Source organism: Poromitra crassiceps (genome assembly GCF_964638095.1).
Source record: "Poromitra crassiceps genome assembly, chromosome: 4".
In the NCBI taxonomy this organism is placed as follows: Eukaryota; Metazoa; Chordata; class Actinopteri; order Beryciformes; family Melamphaidae; genus Poromitra; species Poromitra crassiceps.
This window is the reverse complement of record NC_139626.1, coordinates 10,221,769-10,242,843: the sequence shown is the minus strand read 5'-3', so window position 1 is coordinate 10,242,843 and position 21,075 is coordinate 10,221,769. Positions and strand designations below refer to the sequence as shown.

At 41.9% G+C, this 21,075-nt stretch overlaps 2 protein-coding genes across 3 annotated transcripts; both read left to right on the top strand.

The window, feature by feature from the left end:
• The first annotated feature begins 1,086 nt into the window (after nt 1-1,086).
• On the top strand, nt 1,087-12,377 carry ube2d1b (ubiquitin-conjugating enzyme E2D 1b). 2 transcript variants are annotated; one of them, XM_083636214.1, is made up of 7 exons: nt 1,087-1,265; nt 3,035-3,098; nt 4,478-4,509; nt 7,300-7,377; nt 8,214-8,319; nt 9,491-9,542; nt 11,559-12,377. In XM_083636214.1, exons 1-7 carry the CDS (start codon nt 1,242-1,244, stop codon nt 11,602-11,604), a joined length of 402 nt encoding a protein of 133 aa, XP_083492340.1. In that variant the 5' UTR covers nt 1,087-1,241; the 3' UTR covers nt 11,605-12,377. The 2 variants fall into 2 exon arrangements, with proteins under 2 accessions (XP_083492340.1, XP_083492339.1); XM_083636213.1 differs by having other exon boundaries at nt 9,449-9,542.
• Nucleotides 12,378-13,466: 1,089 nt separating this feature from the next.
• tfam (transcription factor A, mitochondrial) lies at nt 13,467-20,995 on the top strand. Its single transcript, XM_083634930.1, has 7 exons — nt 13,467-13,700; nt 14,267-14,409; nt 15,285-15,355; nt 15,847-15,996; nt 18,200-18,295; nt 19,351-19,407; nt 19,534-20,995. Exons 1-7 carry the CDS (start codon nt 13,615-13,617, stop codon nt 19,813-19,815), a joined length of 885 nt encoding a protein of 294 aa, XP_083491056.1. The 5' UTR covers nt 13,467-13,614; the 3' UTR covers nt 19,816-20,995.
• The last annotated feature ends 80 nt before the right edge of the window (nt 20,996-21,075 follow it).

Below are 21,075 nucleotides of genomic sequence, written 5' to 3'. Positions count from 1 at the left end.
TAAACAGCCACAACAAATAGACATAAATATTGATCATATGATCTAAGCTGGCAGGGGCAATCCGTAACAGTGGACCACTGTTTGCTTGCTGTTTCCAACAGTGAGTCACGTTTCCAACCATGGAGTCGGTCGGTTAAAAACAATCCTAACTTGTAAGTCCTGTCCTGTTGTCCTCCCATATCAGCAGTGTAACTGTTTCCATGAATGCTCTGACTGTTCATCACACATGTAATCACTGTACCACAGCTTACCGTACTGTGCCATATGCCTCTGTATCAGTGTTAACTTATCTATTATGATGTCAGCTGTCTGTACAGTCAGCTCTCTGTAGTGTACATCAGGGGACAAACATCAGGGGACAAACGTACGGACCAGGGGCCAGAAGTGGCCCACCAAAGGGTCCAATCCGGCCCTCATGATGACTTTGCAAAAAGATTGCACTGAGAATTCCTTCAATCCCATTTTTGAAGATCAGGGATGCACTTGTGAAGGCACCAGGTTTTTCAAGATACAAGATACAAGATGTTTATTGTCACTCGATGTACAAGTACACACCAAGTACAAGTGTTCCGTTACATGTCGTCGTCATCATCATCATCATTGCCTCATCATTATATCAACATCAGAACATCCTCATCAATATTACAAATCTGTTGTCTGTAGGCCTACATGTCAAATCTGTATGTAAAATGTATTGCTGTTGCCCATACATAGTACATTACATATTGCCCAGGGGTTTGAGTCATTATTGGGTCGTTTTATTTATTATTTAGGAGTCTGGTGGCTACACACACACACACACACACACACACACACACACACACACACACACACACACACACACACACACACACACACACACACACACACACACACACACACACACATATATATATATCTACATGGAACTTCACTTATATTGTGTATTGACGGCAAGTTAAAACGCTGTGAACAGTGTAGTAGCCGTTATTTGATTGAATCAAATGTCCATGTCAAGATTTTTTCACTGGTTTCTGGTTTCTCCGCCTGAATGCAACAGAGAACTACATTTCCCATGATCCACTTCAGAGGACCAACCGTAAACAGAAGAAAGCGGAAACAAAAGAGGTCTTCATAAAAACACAAACACATCCCCAGTGATCTAGCTACTCAGGGAATAAACTAGATTCATAATAAAACGGTTATACACAAGGAACGAGTCGAAGTGAAGTGAGTTGCGGCGGCGAGTTGTAATTGTCAACATGGCACTGAAAAGAATACACAAGGTAAGTTTGACTAGCTAACAGCTATTTGGCCCAGCAGTGGCTAGAGTTACTAACGTTACCCGAGAAATGCTTATTTATTTACCAATGTTTCAGTGTCGCCTGGTTGCTGAACAAACTTCTGGCGTACTTCGTCATATTTGTGCGGACACCGTTTGTCTGTTGACACTCCTAAAAAACGACACGGCGTCCGATGTCAACTTAAAAGTTTGTTGCTAGGTCGCTAACTGCGAAGTTAGCTTAGTGACTACCCTGGATGGCTACCCTCATGTTACCCCAATTAATCTTTCCCAGCTGTCATTTTGTTTGTGTTCTCCGGCCGTAAGCCCCATGGCACACCAATCAAACTCTCTCCAGTTCTTGGCAGTTGTCTTAGAATGTCTTTGAAAACTAACTGCCCATGGCACACATGTTAAGTTATGTTATGTTATACTTTATTTATCATGGCCACGGGGAAATGTATCCTCTGCATTTAACCCATCCTCTAGTCTGATGTTACATAATTATGAAAATTACCAATTTTGGAAATCTGATAATTGTATGATGCTTATTGACTTGAATATAGCAGTGTTTTTTTTAACATATTTTATTGATATTGGTTGTGTTGCAATTTTATATTTTACATGGCCATTTTCTAGGGGCTCATAGGCTAAAATTGTATGATAGACCCTCAGGAAACATCATGCAAAAAATGGTGCTTTTATGCAACCGGTAACGGTAACTTCACTAAGCCAGTGGAAAGCTGCAGTGCAGCGCCCGGAGACCAACTCCAGTTCTTTCGCCGGTGCCTTGGTCAGGGGCACTGACAGGAGTATTAACCCTAACATACATGTCTTTGATGGTGGGAGAAACCCACATGAACACGGGGAGAACATGCGGTGCACAGCAATTCAATATAATATTTGAGTCTGGGGAGAGACTAGTTATGTTCTAGCTAACCCTGATTAGTTGTTTTTGTCGAGGCAAAATGGAGGCAGCAGTCAACTCAAACGAGCCCATGTACACAGTCTTGTAGTTGTACCCAGCACTTTTTTTCAGTTTTCCGATGTTTATTCAACTCTGAATCAAATGTTTTATGGGCATGATTCTCTGGAAGGCCAGTTGGCTTGGTTCCAGGCTTAAAACTCCTTAGATAAGGATTTTTTTTAAACGTGATTGAGAAAAATGAGTGGGGAAATACTGTAGCGGAAGCCGAGGTGACTGTTGCGACTGTGACTGTTGCGCTCTCTAGCCACCATGGCTGAACAGACAAAGAAAAGAAACTCGCACTTGAACAGAAAACCCAAGGAGGAAGATGTCACAGTGCTTTACACACTGTTTTATTGGCAGATGATGTCAAGATGTCGCCAATAAAAAGATAATCTCAAGGATTAGTATTTTAAAAGAGATATCTACCTGCCTGACTGGCTAAATGTCTTTAAAAGAGATATCTACCTGCCTGACTGGCTAAATGTCTTTAAAAGAGATATCTACCTGCCGGACTGGCTAAATGTCTTTAAAAGAGATGGCTAAATGTCTTTAAAAGAGATATCTACCTGCCGGACTGGTTAAATGTCTTTAAAAGAGATATCTACCTGCCTGACTGGCTAAATGTCTTTAAAAGAGATATCTACCTGCCGGACTGGCTAAATGTCTTTAAAAGAGATATCTACCTGCCGGACTGACTAAATGTCTTTAAAAGAGATATCTACCTGCCTGACTGGCTAAATGTCTTTAAAAGAGATATCTACCTGCCTGTCCCTGACTGGCTAAACGTCTTCTGTGTGCTTCAGGAGCTGCAGGACCTGCAGAGAGACCCTCCAGCGCAGTGCTCTGCTGGACCTGTTGGGGAAGACTGTGAGTACACACATTGCTTTCATACTTTCAACACCTCTGTCAAACATAACAAGGGCAACTTCGGCCCAGGACCATGTGCGTCATGTAGCAACCAGGTGCCCTCATGCACCATTCGAGGAAACTATATCTTTCAACAGCCCGCACTGATGACATCACTGATGACATCATCACCGTTCAACTGCCCAAGTTTGGCACTGATGACATCACTGATGACATCATCACTGATGACATCAACAGCGTTATCCATTCCTGACTGAATGAATGAATGGATGCCTGACTCACCCCAAAATGCTTTCTCTTGATCACGAGGGGCTGCGCATGTGGTAAAAAAGACTGAATACACACACTGCTTTTTCATACTATCAAAACCTCTGTAAGAAGAACATAAAATATAAGATTCATACTATCGAAACATAAAAGACTGTGAGTACACACATTGCTTTCATCATCATCATCATCATCCATTCATTCATAACTAAAAGGGAGCAAGTGGGCTCTGCGATTTTTGTCCCGGAAGTGATGTCACTCAACTGGAAGTGATGTCATCAGTGATGTCACTTGTGCATTGTAAGTGAGACACACACACACACACACACACACACACACACACACACACACACACACACACACACACACACACACACACACACACACACACACACACACACACACACACACACACAGGCGGCTTTAGCTCAGGAGGTAGAGCGGGTCGGCCAATGACGCAAGGGTTGGCGGTTCGATCCCCGCTCCCTCCCAGCTGCTGTCGTTGTGTCCTTGGGCAAGACACTTAACCCTCCTTGCTCCCGATGGTGTGTAGGCACCCTGCGTGGCAGCCTGCCGCCATTGGTGTATGAATGGGTGAATGTAGACTATCTACTGATTGTAAAGCGCTTTGGATAAAAGCGCTATATAAATGCAGGCCATTTACCATTTACCATTTACACACACACACACACACACACACACACACACACTGATGATGTCATAGGCATTTGTGACATCACTGAAGATGTCATTAGTGATGCCATAACTAACATTTTCCGTTGCAGCAGGTCCACCAGAATAGGTTTTCTTTGGAAAAACCACCAAACAAAACAAAACAAAAGCCCTGTGGTCAGTTGGATTGGTTACCTTTTAAATAATCCAAATGTAGCCAGAGACCAGAGAAGGGAGTGGCTGTTAGCAGAGCAGCCCTGTGATCTACTCCCCATCATATCAAGAATGCTACTGAAACCTTATGGGCAAAGTCACGGGGTTGTGCACATGGACTTGAATGGAGTGAATGATTGATGGACAGTTTGTTTGGTAACTTGTATAACTTGCATTCCTCTGTCTGTCTCTCTCTCCCTTTCTCTCGCTCCCTCATTTGCTTCTAGTGTTTCATTGGCAGGCGACCATAATGGGTCCGGTAAGTCTACGCTCTCTACGCCATCATCACTTTACACTTTCACTCTTCTCACGCTCCTGTGCTGGTGCATTAGGCGTGTCCATTAGCAGCTATGGCCATTTTCTGAGTTGTTCATCAGTTCCCTAACCTGACACTGCCAGACGGGGGCGGTATTTTGAATACAATACCTGGCAGTGTCAGGTTATCAGTTCCCAGCCAGTACCTGTATAGGGTGAGCCATTTTTTTTTCTTTCTACAGAGCACAGTGACTAGTAAATGACAAAATTCACCACAGCCTTTAATTATTTCACCAGCCAAGTATATGTTTACAATCGAATGGTCTTTAAAATTATGTTTGGTTACATGTCAAAGTGGCTGATGTTAATTTAGTTAATTTCCCACCTTCATCATTCACAGAGTGGAAAATTAGGACTACTTACTAGCCAAATTGTGTATTTGTTTTGTACTTGACAAAGATGGTGGTGGATCAAAATGTTGCAAATAAAAAAACATTGATTGGAGCCTTCAGTGTGCAGATACCCTGTGATTTATCAAGTGACTCTTTTGTCCAGAAGCTGTACGTTTTACTCCTGGATGTGATTTATCAAGTGACTCTTTTGTCCAGAAGCTGTATGTTTTACTCCTGGATGTGATTTATCAAGTGACTCTTTTGTCCAGAAGCTGTACGTTTTACTCCTGGATGTGATTTATCTAGTGACTCTTTTGTCCAGAAGCTGTACGTTTTACTCCTGGATGTGATTTATCAAGTGACTCTTTTGTCCAGAAGCTGTATGTTTTACTCCTGGATGTGATTTATCAAGTGACTCTTTTGTCCAGAAGCTGTACGTTTTACTCCTGGATGTGATTTATCCAGTGACTCTTTTGTCCAGAAGCTGTACGTTTTACTCCTGGATGTGATTTATCTAGTGACTCTTTTGTCCAGAAACTGTAAGTTTTACTCCCGGATGTGCACATATTTGTTTTTACCTCGGTAAGCTTCAATTTTTAACCTGTCAGCCACCATGGCTCTTAACACATTGAGTGCCAGCCGTTTTTTCAATCCTGTAGGTAAGTTGTGCCAGGTTTTTTTTTGAGGATTCTGGCTCATTTTACAAGAGCCGAGGATTCTTTTCTGTTAAGACTTCGTGAACACCAATCATCTAAAAAGAACTAATAGAATGTGTGCTTTCTCTGTCTAAAAGAGTTAGTTTGCAGAGTTAGTAGTTATGTAGATATTAGCCGTTGAGTACAGCATGGTTTCAGAGATTTTCAGAGAGTTTAGAGATAAATGGATTTTTAGAACCACCTCACGTGCCTGTGATTATGGGTGCCCTTGGGCAAGTCTGTATACTGTATTGTGTGTGTGTGTGTGTGTGTGTGTGTGTGTGTGTGTGTGTGTGTGTGTGTGTGTGTGTGTGTGTGTCTCCAAACTCCTCCCTCCGTCTGTGCTGCGGAGGGAGGAGGCTCCGCGGCCGCTCTCGGGCAGTCTGGACTGTAAAACTGGCTCGTTCGTTTCTTGAGGTGTCGGCTGAGAGCTTTGAAGAAGCTTTTGCGATTCTGGTCTTATTTATGCGCAAAGGTACTCGAGTGTGTGTGTGTGCGCGTGCGCGCGCGTGTGTGTGTGTGTGTGTGTGTGTGAAATCGAAAGAGTTTTCGCCCAGCTATTTCCTTGAAAATTAGACTGGCTTTCTGCAGCGGACCCGTGGCTGTGGCTTTCTCTCTGTCTGGAGAGAACTGTCGCCACTTAGTGGTCGGTAAAATAGATTATACACATTCTCTTCCTCCAATATTGATATAGAAGACGTAAAAGGGGTTGATTGATGTCCCACCGTCAAAAAAAAAAAATGTTTATGTAAGACGAGATATCTCGTCTTTGGCACTCAACGGTCGGATTATGTAAGACGAGATATCTCGTCCATGGCACTCAAGGTGTTAAAATAAAAAAAATAAAAAAAATACAGGAGGGAAAGGTGATGGGGATAGACATCTTTTATGTTTGTAAACAGCGATTACGTATTTTGTGGGCGGAGCCGAACTGGTTGCAGAAAGTGACAGCTAGTGGTTCAGCTGTCATAGAGATATGGAAGGTCCGGATGGTCCAGATGCCTTTTCCACATATTTTTAAGCTTTTCTGGCAACAGACAGGTTATCTTACACAAATAAGCTAACTCTTTCAATGGGGTGAGGTTTCCTGACCCGTACTCACTGTCAGGATGGGTCCTAGGGTCTAGGATCCAACTACATCGCTATAAAGTTGCAGTGTCAGACATCGTCATATTCCTAGTGGGAAATTCCAGCGTCTATACAACACAAGATGTATTTTTCCCATATTCCGGGGATCTCTCTAGTTTCGGCTTCACTTGTTTCCTCAGAGTTTCTGCAACCACGCTGCGTGCGCAACTGCAGTGACGTAAGCCTGTGACGTCCACTCCAAATTGCTCTATTCACCTTATGTTCCAACACAGGGCTCACTCAGCCAGTTACTTCCTATTGTGTTGACACTTCCTGTGACAGTACAGTACTAGTGAGCAGGTAAAACAGACGGTGTTTTGAACAGGAAGTCATAACACAACTGGGTCAAGTGGGCGGGGCTACATAAGGTGAATAGGAAGATGGTAGAGTGTCAGGATTGGAGGGGTGTGTAGGGGGAGTGGCTAGGGGGATGTGGGTGGTGGGAGCTGGTGTGGTGCCATAAGGCTGAATGGCCACACCACTGACGACTTCCACTGTACATTCACATGCATGGCTTCAGCTTCAGCTAAGTAGTGTCAGATGTTTTGGTGACACGCGTCTCTTGTCTCTTCATGCCAGGGTGACAGTCCTTACCAAGGAGGCGTTTTCTTTCTCACAATCCACTTCCCCACCGACTACCCCTTCAAGCCACCAAAGGCAAGAACTGGTTTGTTTACTCAAAGCTTTGTGGTCTTGTACTGTGTGTCATTTATGATGATCCTTGCACAGCCAGGGTGTCTCCAGGCCCTGGAAGTCTTCATATCTTTTAAATCATAGATCAAGAGATCTTAACCCAAGGCTTGACAAGTACTGTATTTAATACAGTTAAACAGAGCAATTTAAAGCAGCTACGAGCAAGATTTTCGATTGTTATTAAACAGTATAATTATAATATTGATGCATCACATCTTACCTATAATAGTAGCTGAGACCAAAGCCGTGTTAATCGGAGATTGCTCTCGTGATAATTATAGAGTCTGTCTCTGTCTACCGCGGTTTACGGCAGCTGCCTGCCTTCAACCGTTTCGCTCTGCCTAGCAACAGACCATAAACACGGAGAACGCCATGCAGGGGCTTGCTACTCTCGCGAACATCTCTCGTTATATTCTAACAGTTTGTTTGGAAGTTATTTTGTGGTTATGGCCGAAGTGGCTGCCGCAAACCGTTTCATTTCACTTCCTGATCTGCCCCGGCCGCAGACAGACCAATCGTCAAGACAACACTGGCCGATTCACTCGGGGTTCAAGCGAGACTACTCGCCGTTGGTCTCGTCTACTATTAGAGGTAAGATGTGATGCATCGATATTAAATTTAGACTGTTTAATAACAATCGAAAATCTTGCTCGTAGCTCCTTTAAGTCTAAAATTCATTTTTACAGCCTGTCTGCTGCTGCTGCTATGTGGCTGCTTCAGACGACTGCATATGAAACACTGGGAACATCTCAGCTTCCACAGCACTATGTGAATGAAATGTGTTTGATTTGTTTTTACAGTTAGCGTTTACAACAAAGATCTATCACCCAAATATCAACAGCAATGGGAGCATCTGCTTGGACATTCTACGGTCACAGTGGTCTCCAGCACTAACGGTATCTAAAGGTAACTACTGTATGATGTACCGCTAGCTGTGTATCTGAAGCTAACTACTATTGCATTAACTGTGTCTAAAGGTCATCGTTTCGTGTAATGGTTTAGTGACCACACATACAGCATAGTGTCAGATAAGATTCGACATAGACAGACTACACATGACTGGCACAATGTACACACATATAACCACAAGACAATGATCGCAGACAATATTTACAGCTATAAAGTGCAGTACATCTGGCAGGATTAGTGCAATGAGTTAAGTGTTGGGAGTCCTTATAGCAGTGGGGGGGGGGGGGGGGGGTCTTTGAAATGGGATGTTTTGTTGGACATGGATCGATAGCGCCACCCAGAGGACAACCGTTGAAACAGGTGGTGAGCAGGGTGAGGGCACTGAGCTAAATAAGTGAGGGTCAGAGATCATTTTAGTTGCCGTTTTGGTAGTGCGTTTATAGTGATTCAACTGATAGGAGGGGAGGTGCCAATGATCTTAGATAATTCTTTTGACTATTAACTGTATTTTTTGCCTAACTACTATCACTAACAGTCTAAACGTAATTATTATAGAACTAACAGTATCTAAAGGTAACCGTAATTGCTATATCACCACTCTACTCTTGTACACTGTCCCCTATTGAACAAATACAATTGAATTGAATGAATCTAAAGTAGGGCTGGGCAATTAACCAAAATGTATCGAAATCGACATTTGGAACCTCCAACTGAATCAATCTGGTTCATGGCAATTCAATGTTCAATCAAATCGTTAATTCAATTAATTAATGGTAATTTTGTTAATTACGTTCCCCAACGCTTGCATGCATTCATGAAGTGTCCCCTTAAATACTGTCATGTTCCGTCACAAGCCTCCGTCCCATCCAACTAACGTTCGGTACTAAAGGTACCGTAGTTGGCGGACATATACTGTAACTGAACATCGACCAAGATCATCAAAGTTTGGAATTTGAGATTGAAAATATAACACTGAGACCCATTTGATAAATGTATTCTCCCACCCTGAGACAAAGACATAATTGTCACTTCAGGGGACAAGAAGTAGGCCCATTTCATATACATATTTTGTGTCTATATTCCTCTTACATGTTACTAATGTAATCATTTTGATACTCTGTTTCAGTTTTATTGTCCATATGTTCGTTGCTTTGTGACCCCAACCCAGACGACCCCTTAGTTCCCGACATAGCACACATCTACAAAAACGACAAAGACAAGTGAGTATACTGACAGGCTGATGTGGTGGTTTGTTAGAGTGGTGTAACCAAAAACCACAATTGGACGAGTGACATCACTGATGATGTCACGTCAGATACAAACAGATACAAGTAGTAGAGTGTGAGACGAGGAGAGCTCTTCAGTGCATACAGCAAGAACATAGCCTCCCTGCATTAACCACCTTGTATTCCCAGAGGTTCTGAGGTGGTTTAACTCCGTCTAGCTCAGCCAGAACAGTAGCCTGTACTACGAAGCTAGTTTAATGCCTTATCCGAGTAAGTTTGAGTTTAAACCTGGTTTAGCCGTACTACAAAGCAAGTTAACTTTCAATCACCATGGCAACTGACGCTGCAAAGCTAACCTGGTCGCGACCAGGTTAGCTTCAGAGGATAAGATCAAAATCCATGAGAGACCCATATAATCGGCTCTCTGGAGTCACTCACCATTCATAAGATCGCCATATGAAAAATAGATTGCAGTCAACTGAGAATAGAACAAGCAAAACATTCATGGCTCTGTAGGCTACATAATTAAATTAAGCCTACTTACCACTTTATGTCTTAACAGCTCAACGATGCGTGGAGAAATATGATCACTATTAATCACCGCGGCGCATATCATGAACGGACCCTCAAATGGAGTGAGGGTGATATTCTCCTACATGCCAGAAAAGCCTATACATATAATATAGATATGGGATAGCCCCAATACTAAATATGCAGGCTATTCTTGCATCTTTCAGCTGGAACTGTGTCCTGTAGGCTGTATGCCAATATATGAGCAAAAATAGGCTAGTTTTTATCAATGATAACTATGCCCGCATCGTCTCAATTCAGTTCAGCAGTTTTCTCTTTTATAGTAGGCTATTAGGCTTTATACTAGGCTATTTTATATATGAATTATTCGATCAGTGCAACCACACACATGAGTGATAGTAGGGATGCACGATATATCGGCAATCATATCGGTATCGGCCGATGTTAGTCATTTTTTAACATATCGGTATCGGTCCGATGTTGCAATGTTAATATCGGTTATCGGTATCAGCCAAATTCTTCACATTGAGATGAAATAATGCAGTAAATCTATGATTTATGGGCTTTTACAAATGTTTTTGAAATAAAGAAATGCATTACTTTTTCAAATTCAGTGTTTACATATGTTTTTCAGTATCTACAAAATTGTATTATCATAGAAATGTGTTTTTATACAGATCATATCGACATCGGTAAATATCGGTTATCGGCCATAACAGCAATGTTAATATCGGATATCGGCATCGGCCAAAATTTTCATATCGGTGCATCCCTAAGTGATAGAGATCATTATTCATTGGGCATGCGTTTCTAAATCTATGGTCTAAATAGGCTTACAGATTGTGGAAATGTATAGACTGAGATTACACATTTACATTTGTTGCTGCTGTATCAATGCAGCTGTATCAGACAGAAATCGCTGATCAAAGTAAATCAAATGACTGATGTGAATACAAGCTGCTGCTTTAGACAGCCCTTCAGCAGACTATCCAACGCGGATTTTCATTCTGACATTAAATCGCGGATACATTAAATATAAAGATCATGCACTGCGCTGACATTGAACGAGGAAATGGGTGTGGAAATGGGTGTGGGCGTGGATCAACTCAGCTGTTCATAATGTGATTGGCTAGCGCACCTCTTTCGCGTGGACGCGCGCCTGTGCACGAGCGAAAAACGTGCGCGTGCACAGGCAGATCCCAGCTTCAGTTATCGAGTAAAAAACCAGCGTCGTAGTATCCTTAAACTAGATAGCTTTGATCCTGTTCAGTCAAACCAGATCAAAGGGACTTATCGCGGATCTGTTAAACTAGCTTCGTAGTACAGGCCCCAGCTCGTCTGTGAGCCTTATTTTCAATGTGATAATAATAATATTTTGTTGTCATTGAACCACTTAAAAATAGTGGAAATAAAGTTATATGTGTATGTGATGATGTCATCCATACATGCACTCACTTTTCTCTCTTCTTTCCTCCTCAGATACAACAAACTAGCAAAAGATTGGACCCAGAAGTACGCCATGTAAATAAGAAACGAACAACAAAAACATGCAGAGAACATTTCTTTTTCCCTTTATTTTTATTTTTAAGTCACAACACACTGTAAAAAAATATACAAAAAAATCATGAAGTAATCTTATGTAACATCCATCATACTGTATTGTCATTATCATTATCATGAGACCATGAATTAAGAGATTTTTACTTTTATTGTATTTTTACTTTTTCAAAGCGAGGCTGGGGATTTTATTTTGCACAGATGATACATGTTTCGTATCATCGTTTAAGGGATGCCTTGACATTTTGAAATTTAGCGTGTTTATGATTCATGGCGCAAAATTAGCACCAACCACCAGCCAAATGCTATAGTAAAATATGCAAGTGGGGCTGGTAGATTTGCTTCATTCACCAGCAAAAACAGAACAAAAAACAAACTGTAATCTGTTAAGTGGCTGGTAAAATGTGAACATTTACTAACCATTTGGCCGGTTGACAAAAAAGTTAATTTTGCACCCTGATATATTTATATGTTTAGAATTAGAACTGCAAGCCTTTGTTGGAGATGATGTGTCCCGTAACTGGAAAATCACAGATTCTGTCCCCGCTATTGTGTCCCATCAGCAGCCAGCAAGAAAGACCCCAAATACAAATCCTCTGCAGTCTACATATAGGAGTCCCAGCCATTATGGCAGCCACCATTTTGGCATGTAGCCAACTCATTTTGTTTGTGGTTTTGTGCCCTTTTTCTGACATGTTATCATTTTAAAGGAAGAGTAAAGAAAGGAACTGTCTGCACATGGTATAATGCTGTCCCGTGCTTTATTTCCACCCTCAAATAAAAAACAATGTTTCGCCCAGGAAGCCCTTCGTCAGCTTACATGATTAGCTCTATCCAACACTTATATAGACATCCCAACACCCTTCAATCAGTGAATGTGTCAGGGGGAATCCAGTCCCGTCTCAGTGGACAATGTTAGGTCATAACCCTGGTGAGGGGTTCCACGCGGCCCACAATTGCTCAACTGCTGAGCGGGCGAAGCGCGCAGCAGTCCGTGGTTTTATGGGAGGTAAATCCGAGCACGTTACCATAGACCTAATATTAGGTGTCCGTTTAAAGAGTGTGTCTGTGGGGGATTTAAAAGTATACAAGAAATCAGCCGAGCAGCATTTTGGTAAGCCGCGTCACTGGGTGGCAACACCAATGGAACCCTATGGAGCCTGAGCTTGAGCGCCACTCAGCAGACACCTCTCTTGCCTGACGCGGCCGGTCTCCATTTCTCCAAACTGGGACTGCGCCAGCTGCATTCTACTGCATGTAGTACACTGACTGTATGCAAGTACCTCATACAACCCCACATAAAAAAACGGAACTATCCCTTTAAGCTAGACACTCCATTCAAAGGTACAAGGGTACAGCTAAATATGCACGTATCTTTTTCTACATCTACATCATCTAAATGCTTTCATTTCTATTGTAGTAATCATCGTCTATCATGTTGATTAGCTGCAGGTGTGTCTCTTCTATTTAGGCTGTGTTTCTGTTTACATGACTTGACAAAGGCCACCAGCACCTCACTGAGACTCCACAAAGTTCAACCTAAAACAGGTTTTTAGGAAGAGACTGAAGAAATCTGGCCTTGTGATATGTTTGCCCAAAAGACACAGCCATTTGATCAAGTTGAGCAACTTCGGTATGGTCTTTATTTTTTAAAGCGGGGACCGATTTGGTCGTAGGTAGCCTACTTTAACACAGCGGTACTGACAAAGTCTGCCCAACTGGATTTGAGCGAAGACTGAAGTGAGCTCGAGTGAACCATGTCGTCTCGCCGTATACTCTCTGACTCTGAAATTTTCCCACAATCCACCAGGAGAGACAGAAGGCGCCTTCTGCAGCTGCATGCTAGCAGAGGGGAGAAAGCTGAGGCCTGGATTCATCTCAAATTAATGCATGAAAATATAAACCCGTTGATCGACGGGTGAAGACGTCTGTCTTTTCTGACTTTGCACAAGGGTTTTGAGGGGTAATTCGTGTAGACATGGCTCCTTTCGGCTTAATGACGGCGGGTGTTAGCCTGTTGGCCAAGTCCTTCACTGTGTTGTCGTGCAGACCTACTCTGGCAAGGTAACGTTGGCTAACCTCAAGTTAACTTTACCTAGGCTGTCGAGAGAGCCAGTCAACTAGCTTCACTTGCATTACAGATATTGCAACTCCTATTATCAGAAATATCCTATTCAACGTAGTTTTGACATGTTGATATATGTCAGTGATGTGGCTAACGTCAGTGGTAACGTTAACGTAAATAAAGTTTTTTTTTAATAAAAAGTTGGATGAATGACCTCCAGTCAACCCCCATTATTAATATAACGCTATGTGTATGTATTGTAACTAATGCATAGAATGTATGTATAGAAACATTGGAATAGAAATTGCATTTGATAATAAGCAAACCTACAGACGAATTGTAGAGTGCCTAATGTGCCTTATGTAATAACACTCATGTAATTTTGATGATAAGGCACCATAGACTTGCCAGATTTTTGAATGGAGTTTAGTTTGAAGTTCTCTCTATACAAGATACATGTTAGGGTTTTGATCTGCATAGTAAACGTGGCCCACTTCCGTCTACAGACCATTTCAAGCAAACATCTTGAGTATTTCGTGTGTGTGTGTGTGTGTGTGCGCTCCAGGTGTACCAGCGTGCTGCCTGCTCCATACCTCAGCATGGTGAAGTGTCTGAGCTCTGAAGCCAGCAGCCCTCCAAAGAGACCTATGAATGGATACCTGAGATTTGTTCAGCAACAGAAGCCCTTTGTTACCAAACAATACCCAGGTAGATTGAACACTGCTTTTTATTATGCTGCTGTTTATTTTATTTTATTACGTCAGTAATGTGTATGTCTTAACGATTTCCTAACAGAGTTCTAGTTATTTTGCAGTAGTGATTGCCATAATAAAATATATGGTAATCTAAAGGATGACAAACATTACTCTGTAAAACACACATCTGAGCCATTTCCACACATGAAGTCTGGACTATGCCCGGTAAATCAGGTCCGGGTATTTCCCGGAAATGCCCTTCCAGACATGAAAGATCTTTGTTTCTAAACATGAGGAAAAGGTCTGTTTTTGGCTGAGTAGAGCTGGCGGGGGGAGTGGGGAGAGATGGGGCATGACGTGTGGGCGGGGGGAGTAGGGAGAGAGGGGGCATGACGTGTGGGTGGGGGGAGTGGGGAGAGATGGGGCATGACGTGTGGGCAGGGGGAGTGGGGAGAGATGGGGCATGACGTGTGGGCAGGGGGAGTGGGGAGAGATGGGGCATGACGTGTGGGCAGGGGGAGTGGGGAGAGATGGGGCATGACGTGTGCTCCAGTGGTGCTGCAAAAGTCTGCAGGCTGCAGAGAGAGAGTGCGCAGAAAGGAACAGAATTGGCACCAAACACAGGCACACTGTATCCACAACACGAGATCTCTGCCCAACACTTTTCTCCACTCCATAACGCACATCTCACTGTGAAGTTGCCGATGCATCCCAACACACTTTTAACAAGTCCATATTTTCGGCATGTGATTCATCATAAACATGCAGACCGACCGAGTAGTGTCTGGTAATGTTCAGGAATTCACTGCATGCTTAGAAAGGGCTCTGGAGTCTTGAACATGACAGAATCATAATGGTGATGACAATCTTGTTATTATTTCCCTTCAGAAATCAAATCAGTGGACATCATCAGGAGCATCGCTCAACAGTGGAGAATGTTGAACCCAGAACAGAAACAGGTACAAACAGTATTTACAATATCTACTTGTAAACATTGGTAGTGTGTCAATATGGATAGCTTCAGTTGGAATCACCTGTTGTGCCTGAGAGTTGCTCTAACGCCTGTTGTTCTTCTTTATTACTTCGCGACTAGGAATGAATGGAATTTGTGTTTATTGACTTATTCTGCTGTTGCACTTAATGCAAGTTCTTCATTTGTGAACGGAAGTTCAGTGTTGCAGCCTGTGACCAAAGCTAGCTCAGTGTTACAGCCTGTGACCAAAGCTAGCTCAGTGTTACATCCTGTGACCAAAGTTAGTTCAGTGTTACAGCCTGTGACCAAAGCTAGTTCAGTGTTACAGCCTGTGAGCAAAGCTAGTTCAGTGTTACAGCCTGTGACCAAAGCTAGCTCAGTGTTACAGCCTGTGACCAAAGCTAGCTCACTGTTACAGCCTGTGACCAAAGCTTGTGTTTAAGAGATGTGACTTGAAGCTCTCTCTGCACCCTGTAGCCGTTTGAGGAGGCGTCTGTTCGGGCCCGGGCGCAGTTCAAAGTGGACCTCCAGCGGTACCAGGCCCAGCTGACCCCGGTACAGCTCCAACAGCAAGCTATGGAGAAGAGGCAGAGGATGGACAAGAGGAAGGCCATTCGCAAGAAGAGGGTAAGAGCGGGAGAGAGAGAGATGATGATTTCAGACCCAGGATCAGTAGTCGGGTTTCCATCCACCTGTTTTTATGTGAAATTTTAATTTGCGAATAAATAAACTGAGTGGAAAGGCTGCAAAATAAGCAAAAGCCTCCAAATATCGCAAAAGTTTTCACGCTTGAGGGAGGTGGAAGAGTCGGGTGTATCGATAAAAGGAAAATGCGATAAGTGCAGTGGAAAGAGATTAAGCGATATTCCGTTGTCTCTCCATTCAAAAACCACAGAGTTTAAAATTTGCGATACCTTTGGATGGAAACCCAACTATTGTCAGGAGAAATAAATCGACGAATGCAGAGGAATTAATCACAGGGTTCCTATGCAGGTCTGGAAAAGTATTAAAAATTAATTAGATCATTTCCAGGTCTTGAATAGTTTGGGAATTTGAAAAAAAAGTGCAGAAAAGTATGGAAAATGTTGTGGTTCAAGTCCGATACACACAATTATACAGAGTGTCCACAGGGTCTTAAAAAGTATTAAAGGGGAATAAATCATTTTAGTGAAAATGTAGGCCCTTAAAAAGTATTAGTTTAGGTGCTAAAAAGTTAGTTTGAATTAAATTATTCTGCCCCGATTTTGCTCCTCCTTTATTTAGTGTGTTAATGTTATTGTTTTTAATAAACCTTGCTTTTGTGTTAGTCACTTTATTCTCTTGAGCTTTATTCCCTCCCGGGGAATTCTGTTGCATATTGATACAGTGCTCCATAGAAGTGATCTCAAACTAACACTGTTTCCTTTTGCAATCTCATAATCAATGAAAGGTAAATGTTAAGTTAAAGGCGTGTTGCTGATGTAACCGGGTTACAGCTCGAAGTGGTATTGAGGTTTTAACCTGGACAGTAACATGTTAGAATATATAGAAATGGTACAAAAATATATGTTGTAGTTTTTATGTCGTTGTTGAGTCCACAGTTTTTGTTGATGTGAAAAATGATGTCTTGTCAACAGATCGTCTGTGGTGCCCCAAAGACCCTCCGGGGTTCTGGGATAGGTGAAGGAACAATTATGTTCAGAGCGAGCGATGCTCTTATTACCCAGCCACTGTCTGCATGCATTATATCAAATACCCTGCACCAAAATCACATCCTGTCAAGAACATAGAAAAATGGAACATGGAAAAATATGGAATTTTAAAATGGAAAGTGTGTAGGAACCTTGACAATCATCTCTGGTTGCTGTGAAGAACAATCTTCATCTATACAGTGATATGACCTAGTTAGCAGCGGCAAGATGTCTATCTGTGACTGCATGAATCATATTGAACACTAGAGCTGGGTATTGGTTCAAATTTCAAGAATCGATTCAATTCCGATTCACAAGGTTGCGAATCAATTAATCGCGATTCGATTCGATTCCGATTCGATTTATTTCAATATCGATTTGGTTAGTGATACCAAAACGTGGTTTTTGAGCTGTAACCTGAATTACATGACTGTCCAGTTATGTAACACAGGGGTTCCCAACCTTTTTTGCGCCAAGTAGATAGATGGGGGAAAAAAGTTGCGGACCGGTTGTCAATTTGAATATATTTACTCACCAGGTGGTGACAAAGGGTAATTAACAGCCTTTTCATCTGTCAATAAAGACACTTTCACAATTATGCACAGTGAGTTGATTTCAGCCTATATAATTTCTAAAAGTAGATATTTGATCAAACATTTCCATTTATGTAGCCTACAGTATTTATGTTTTTGTTTCAACTACAAACATAAATAAACGTCAACTTGAAACTATGTTTCAACTACCACACACAGCATAATATTTTAGCCTATGTTTATTATAAAAAATAATAATAATAATAATAATTTAAAAAAAATCGATCTCTGGAGATATGAATCGATATCAAAGGATTAACATAAAAATCGGAGAATCGATTTTTTGAACCCAGCCCTATTGAACACCGGACAAAATCTTCAAATCAAGGTCTGGAAAAAGTCTGGATTTTTTAAATTGAAAATGTGTAGGAACCCTGGAATCAGTGAAGATTGAGTCGCAGTCCGGTGGCTTGACATCAACCTCATGGTCTCTCTCTTCCCTCTCTCTCTGGTTCATCTCTCTTCCCTCTCTCTCTGGTTCGTCTCTCTTCCCTCTCTCTCTGGTTCGTCTCTCTTCCCTCTCCCTCTCTCTGGTTCGTCTCTCTTCCCTCTCTCTCTCTGGTTCAGGAGTTGACCAACCTAGGCAAGCCCAAACGGCCTCGCTCCTCCTTCAACATCTTCATGGCGGAGCACTTTGAGGAGGCCAGAGGAATCAATACGCAGGTCGGTCACCACAAACACTGGCCATCTGGTCAACTTAGTGCACCAGGCAGACACACATTCAGAGTAGCCTCTTCCTACTAAACAAAGTATTGTGGTGCAGATTCCCTAGTCTACAAATCAAGTTGTGTGTGAGAGAAAATCTCAATAGTCTGAGTAAATATTAAGCATTTGCATGCCCCTTCTGTGACATTTTTGTGTAGATAGAAAAGTCTACCCTATTGTATAGAGTGTACAATGCCTTCCTACAATTGTGTAAAGTCTACCTGCCCTTCTACTCACTCCACTGAAAAATTTGGCTTTCCACACCTGGATAAAAAAAATATATCCAAAGTTGAGCTTGTGTTGTTGTCAGTTGTGTTGGAACCAGAATTTATTTGGCCAGTATGTAATATCCACAACTAAATGTATTCATTCATGTAAATTATTTGTGTGCCTGCCTTGCAAAAAAGAATCTCCATGCCTATGGAGAGGAAAGATTATTGTATAATATTCGTAATAATAACAGGATTCCCACGGCCATGGAAAACTCATGGAATTTCAACATCTCTTTTTCCCGGCCTGGAAATGTCATGGAATTAGTAAAATCATTGAAAGCTTTCGAAAAGTAATGGAATTCACCACACGAGATACACAATGTGTTTACGGTCACTCTCCGCACAGTATACAGTGAGCTACAGTCGTCAAGTTAGCATCGCCATAGAATGGAGGCAAATGGTATAGTCGTTCAAAATCACCAAAAACAAACATCTAACGCCACAAAAAAGCTCTTTGTGCATCGGGTACTCACCATGCAATGAAATATTAATTCATAGTTACGTGAAACGTCATTTTAGTAAATCCACACACCAAGTTACTTCCTTGTTTGCCTGTAAACAGCGCTTCCGCTGTACACAGCGCATGTGCCTGGCGGCCATGTTTGGAAAGTAATTCTGGCTATGTACGGTATTTACCTTAAAAAAGATGCATTTCTCAACCCAATACCGCCCCACCTGGCGGAGTCGGGTTATGAAAATGTGTGGGAACCCTGTAATAATAATGATGTTGATGTCATTCAGGCAAAGATGAAGTCACTGATGGAGGACTGGAAGAATCTGTTTGGCCATCAGAGACAGGTTGGACTTGGACACAGTCATTTATGAATGACTGTACTTTTAATATACTGTAGATTTCCTTTGCCGCTGCATGTTAATTAAACCAGAAATTCCCCTCAAACGCCCTCTCCTCTCTTTGCGTCCCAGGGGTACATGCAGCTAGCTGAGGATGACAAGATCCGTTACAAGAATGAGATGAAGGTGTGGGAGGACAACATGGTGGAGATGGGACGAGACGACCTCCTCCGCGAGCAGACGCTGGCCGCCAGGAGAAAAGCTGCTGTGAAAAACCCCACCAAGGCTAAGAAAGTCGTGAAGGCCAAGCCTAAAGCGAAAGTGGTCCAGAAGGCGTCGGGCACTGCGAAAACAGCCGGGAAAACCACAAAATCTAGCTCAGCAAAGACTGTTCAGGGTAGGAAGAAGGCGTAAGACGCGTTTATCTACTGAGACGAGAGGAGCTAAAGTGCGTTCGTTACAACTGGAAACAGACCTCTGCAGAGCTTTTTTCACATGGGAAATTGTGTGTAGATGCTTGTTGAAACCCCTCTCCTGTTTAAAAAAAAGATTTTCATTCACATCAATTTAAAAATCTACAGGATATATACATCCCAGAAATTATGTTGACTGGGATTATACACCAGGCAGACAGACGGAGTGTTTTCAGATTGTTTTTTTTTGTAGGCATTTGAATGAGGCGATACATGATTGGAGGTCGTCTTCAAAAACAGGCACAGGTTCTGGTTTGTACATTTCTGTCTGCAATGTTTCAAAATAAAAGGTTCCATCGCCCTGAACGTAACCACAGTATACTTGAGGGAATGTAAACAGTTGCCGTCCCAAGAACGACCTCACGTTTTTTCTTCAGTTTTTGTTTTTCATGCTAAAATGAGTTTGGATGGGCAGCAATCCAGTAAAGCAACCTGCCTAAACTCTTTCCATCACTGGCTGCACTAATGTTGAACGGTAGTGCATCATCATAGTGCATCATAAGCTTTGCAGTAGCAACCTCAAACTGAAATATGTGTCATTATGGCAAACAATAAGTCCAGGCAAAATCCATTATAATAGCTGACAGTTTTTGAACACAAGTATAAAATTATGCATTGCAATGTCATATGAGATTTTTTTGTTTTACTGCAATAAAACCCTGGCGTTTTTTGTCATTAAGGATGAGCTTTTGGAGTGCTTTCATCCAAAGAATTTTGTTTTTTGTTGAGTGGCATATTTGGTCACATCCCCTATAAATAACTGAAAAATACTTTTAACGGTTTATGGTTTCTATAAACCGGCAAAAATCTCATTCCATAATTTCCCTCCTTGTTTCTCCTTTGTGACATAAGGCAAACATCTAGCTAAAAAATCCTTCATGTCAAAGTCAATCTGGCCACTATCAGCTGTCCATATATACCATATATATATAGATAGAGAAATAGATAGCTGTCCATCCTGCTGCATGACTTTCTTCTTTTTTCTCCAACACTCATGGGTGTTTTGTGAAGTTATGAACAGTTACTTACAGTAATGACTGTTTCCTTTTGTTGTAGAATGTAGTATATTCAGACTGCATTAAGTATGTATTTTGTATCGTTTTACTAAATAAACATTTACCTACACTTTTCTACAAAATTACCTCTTTGTAGTCTCTGTAGTGCAATCATTAAAATTAGTAAAAAAAAACTATTGTATACA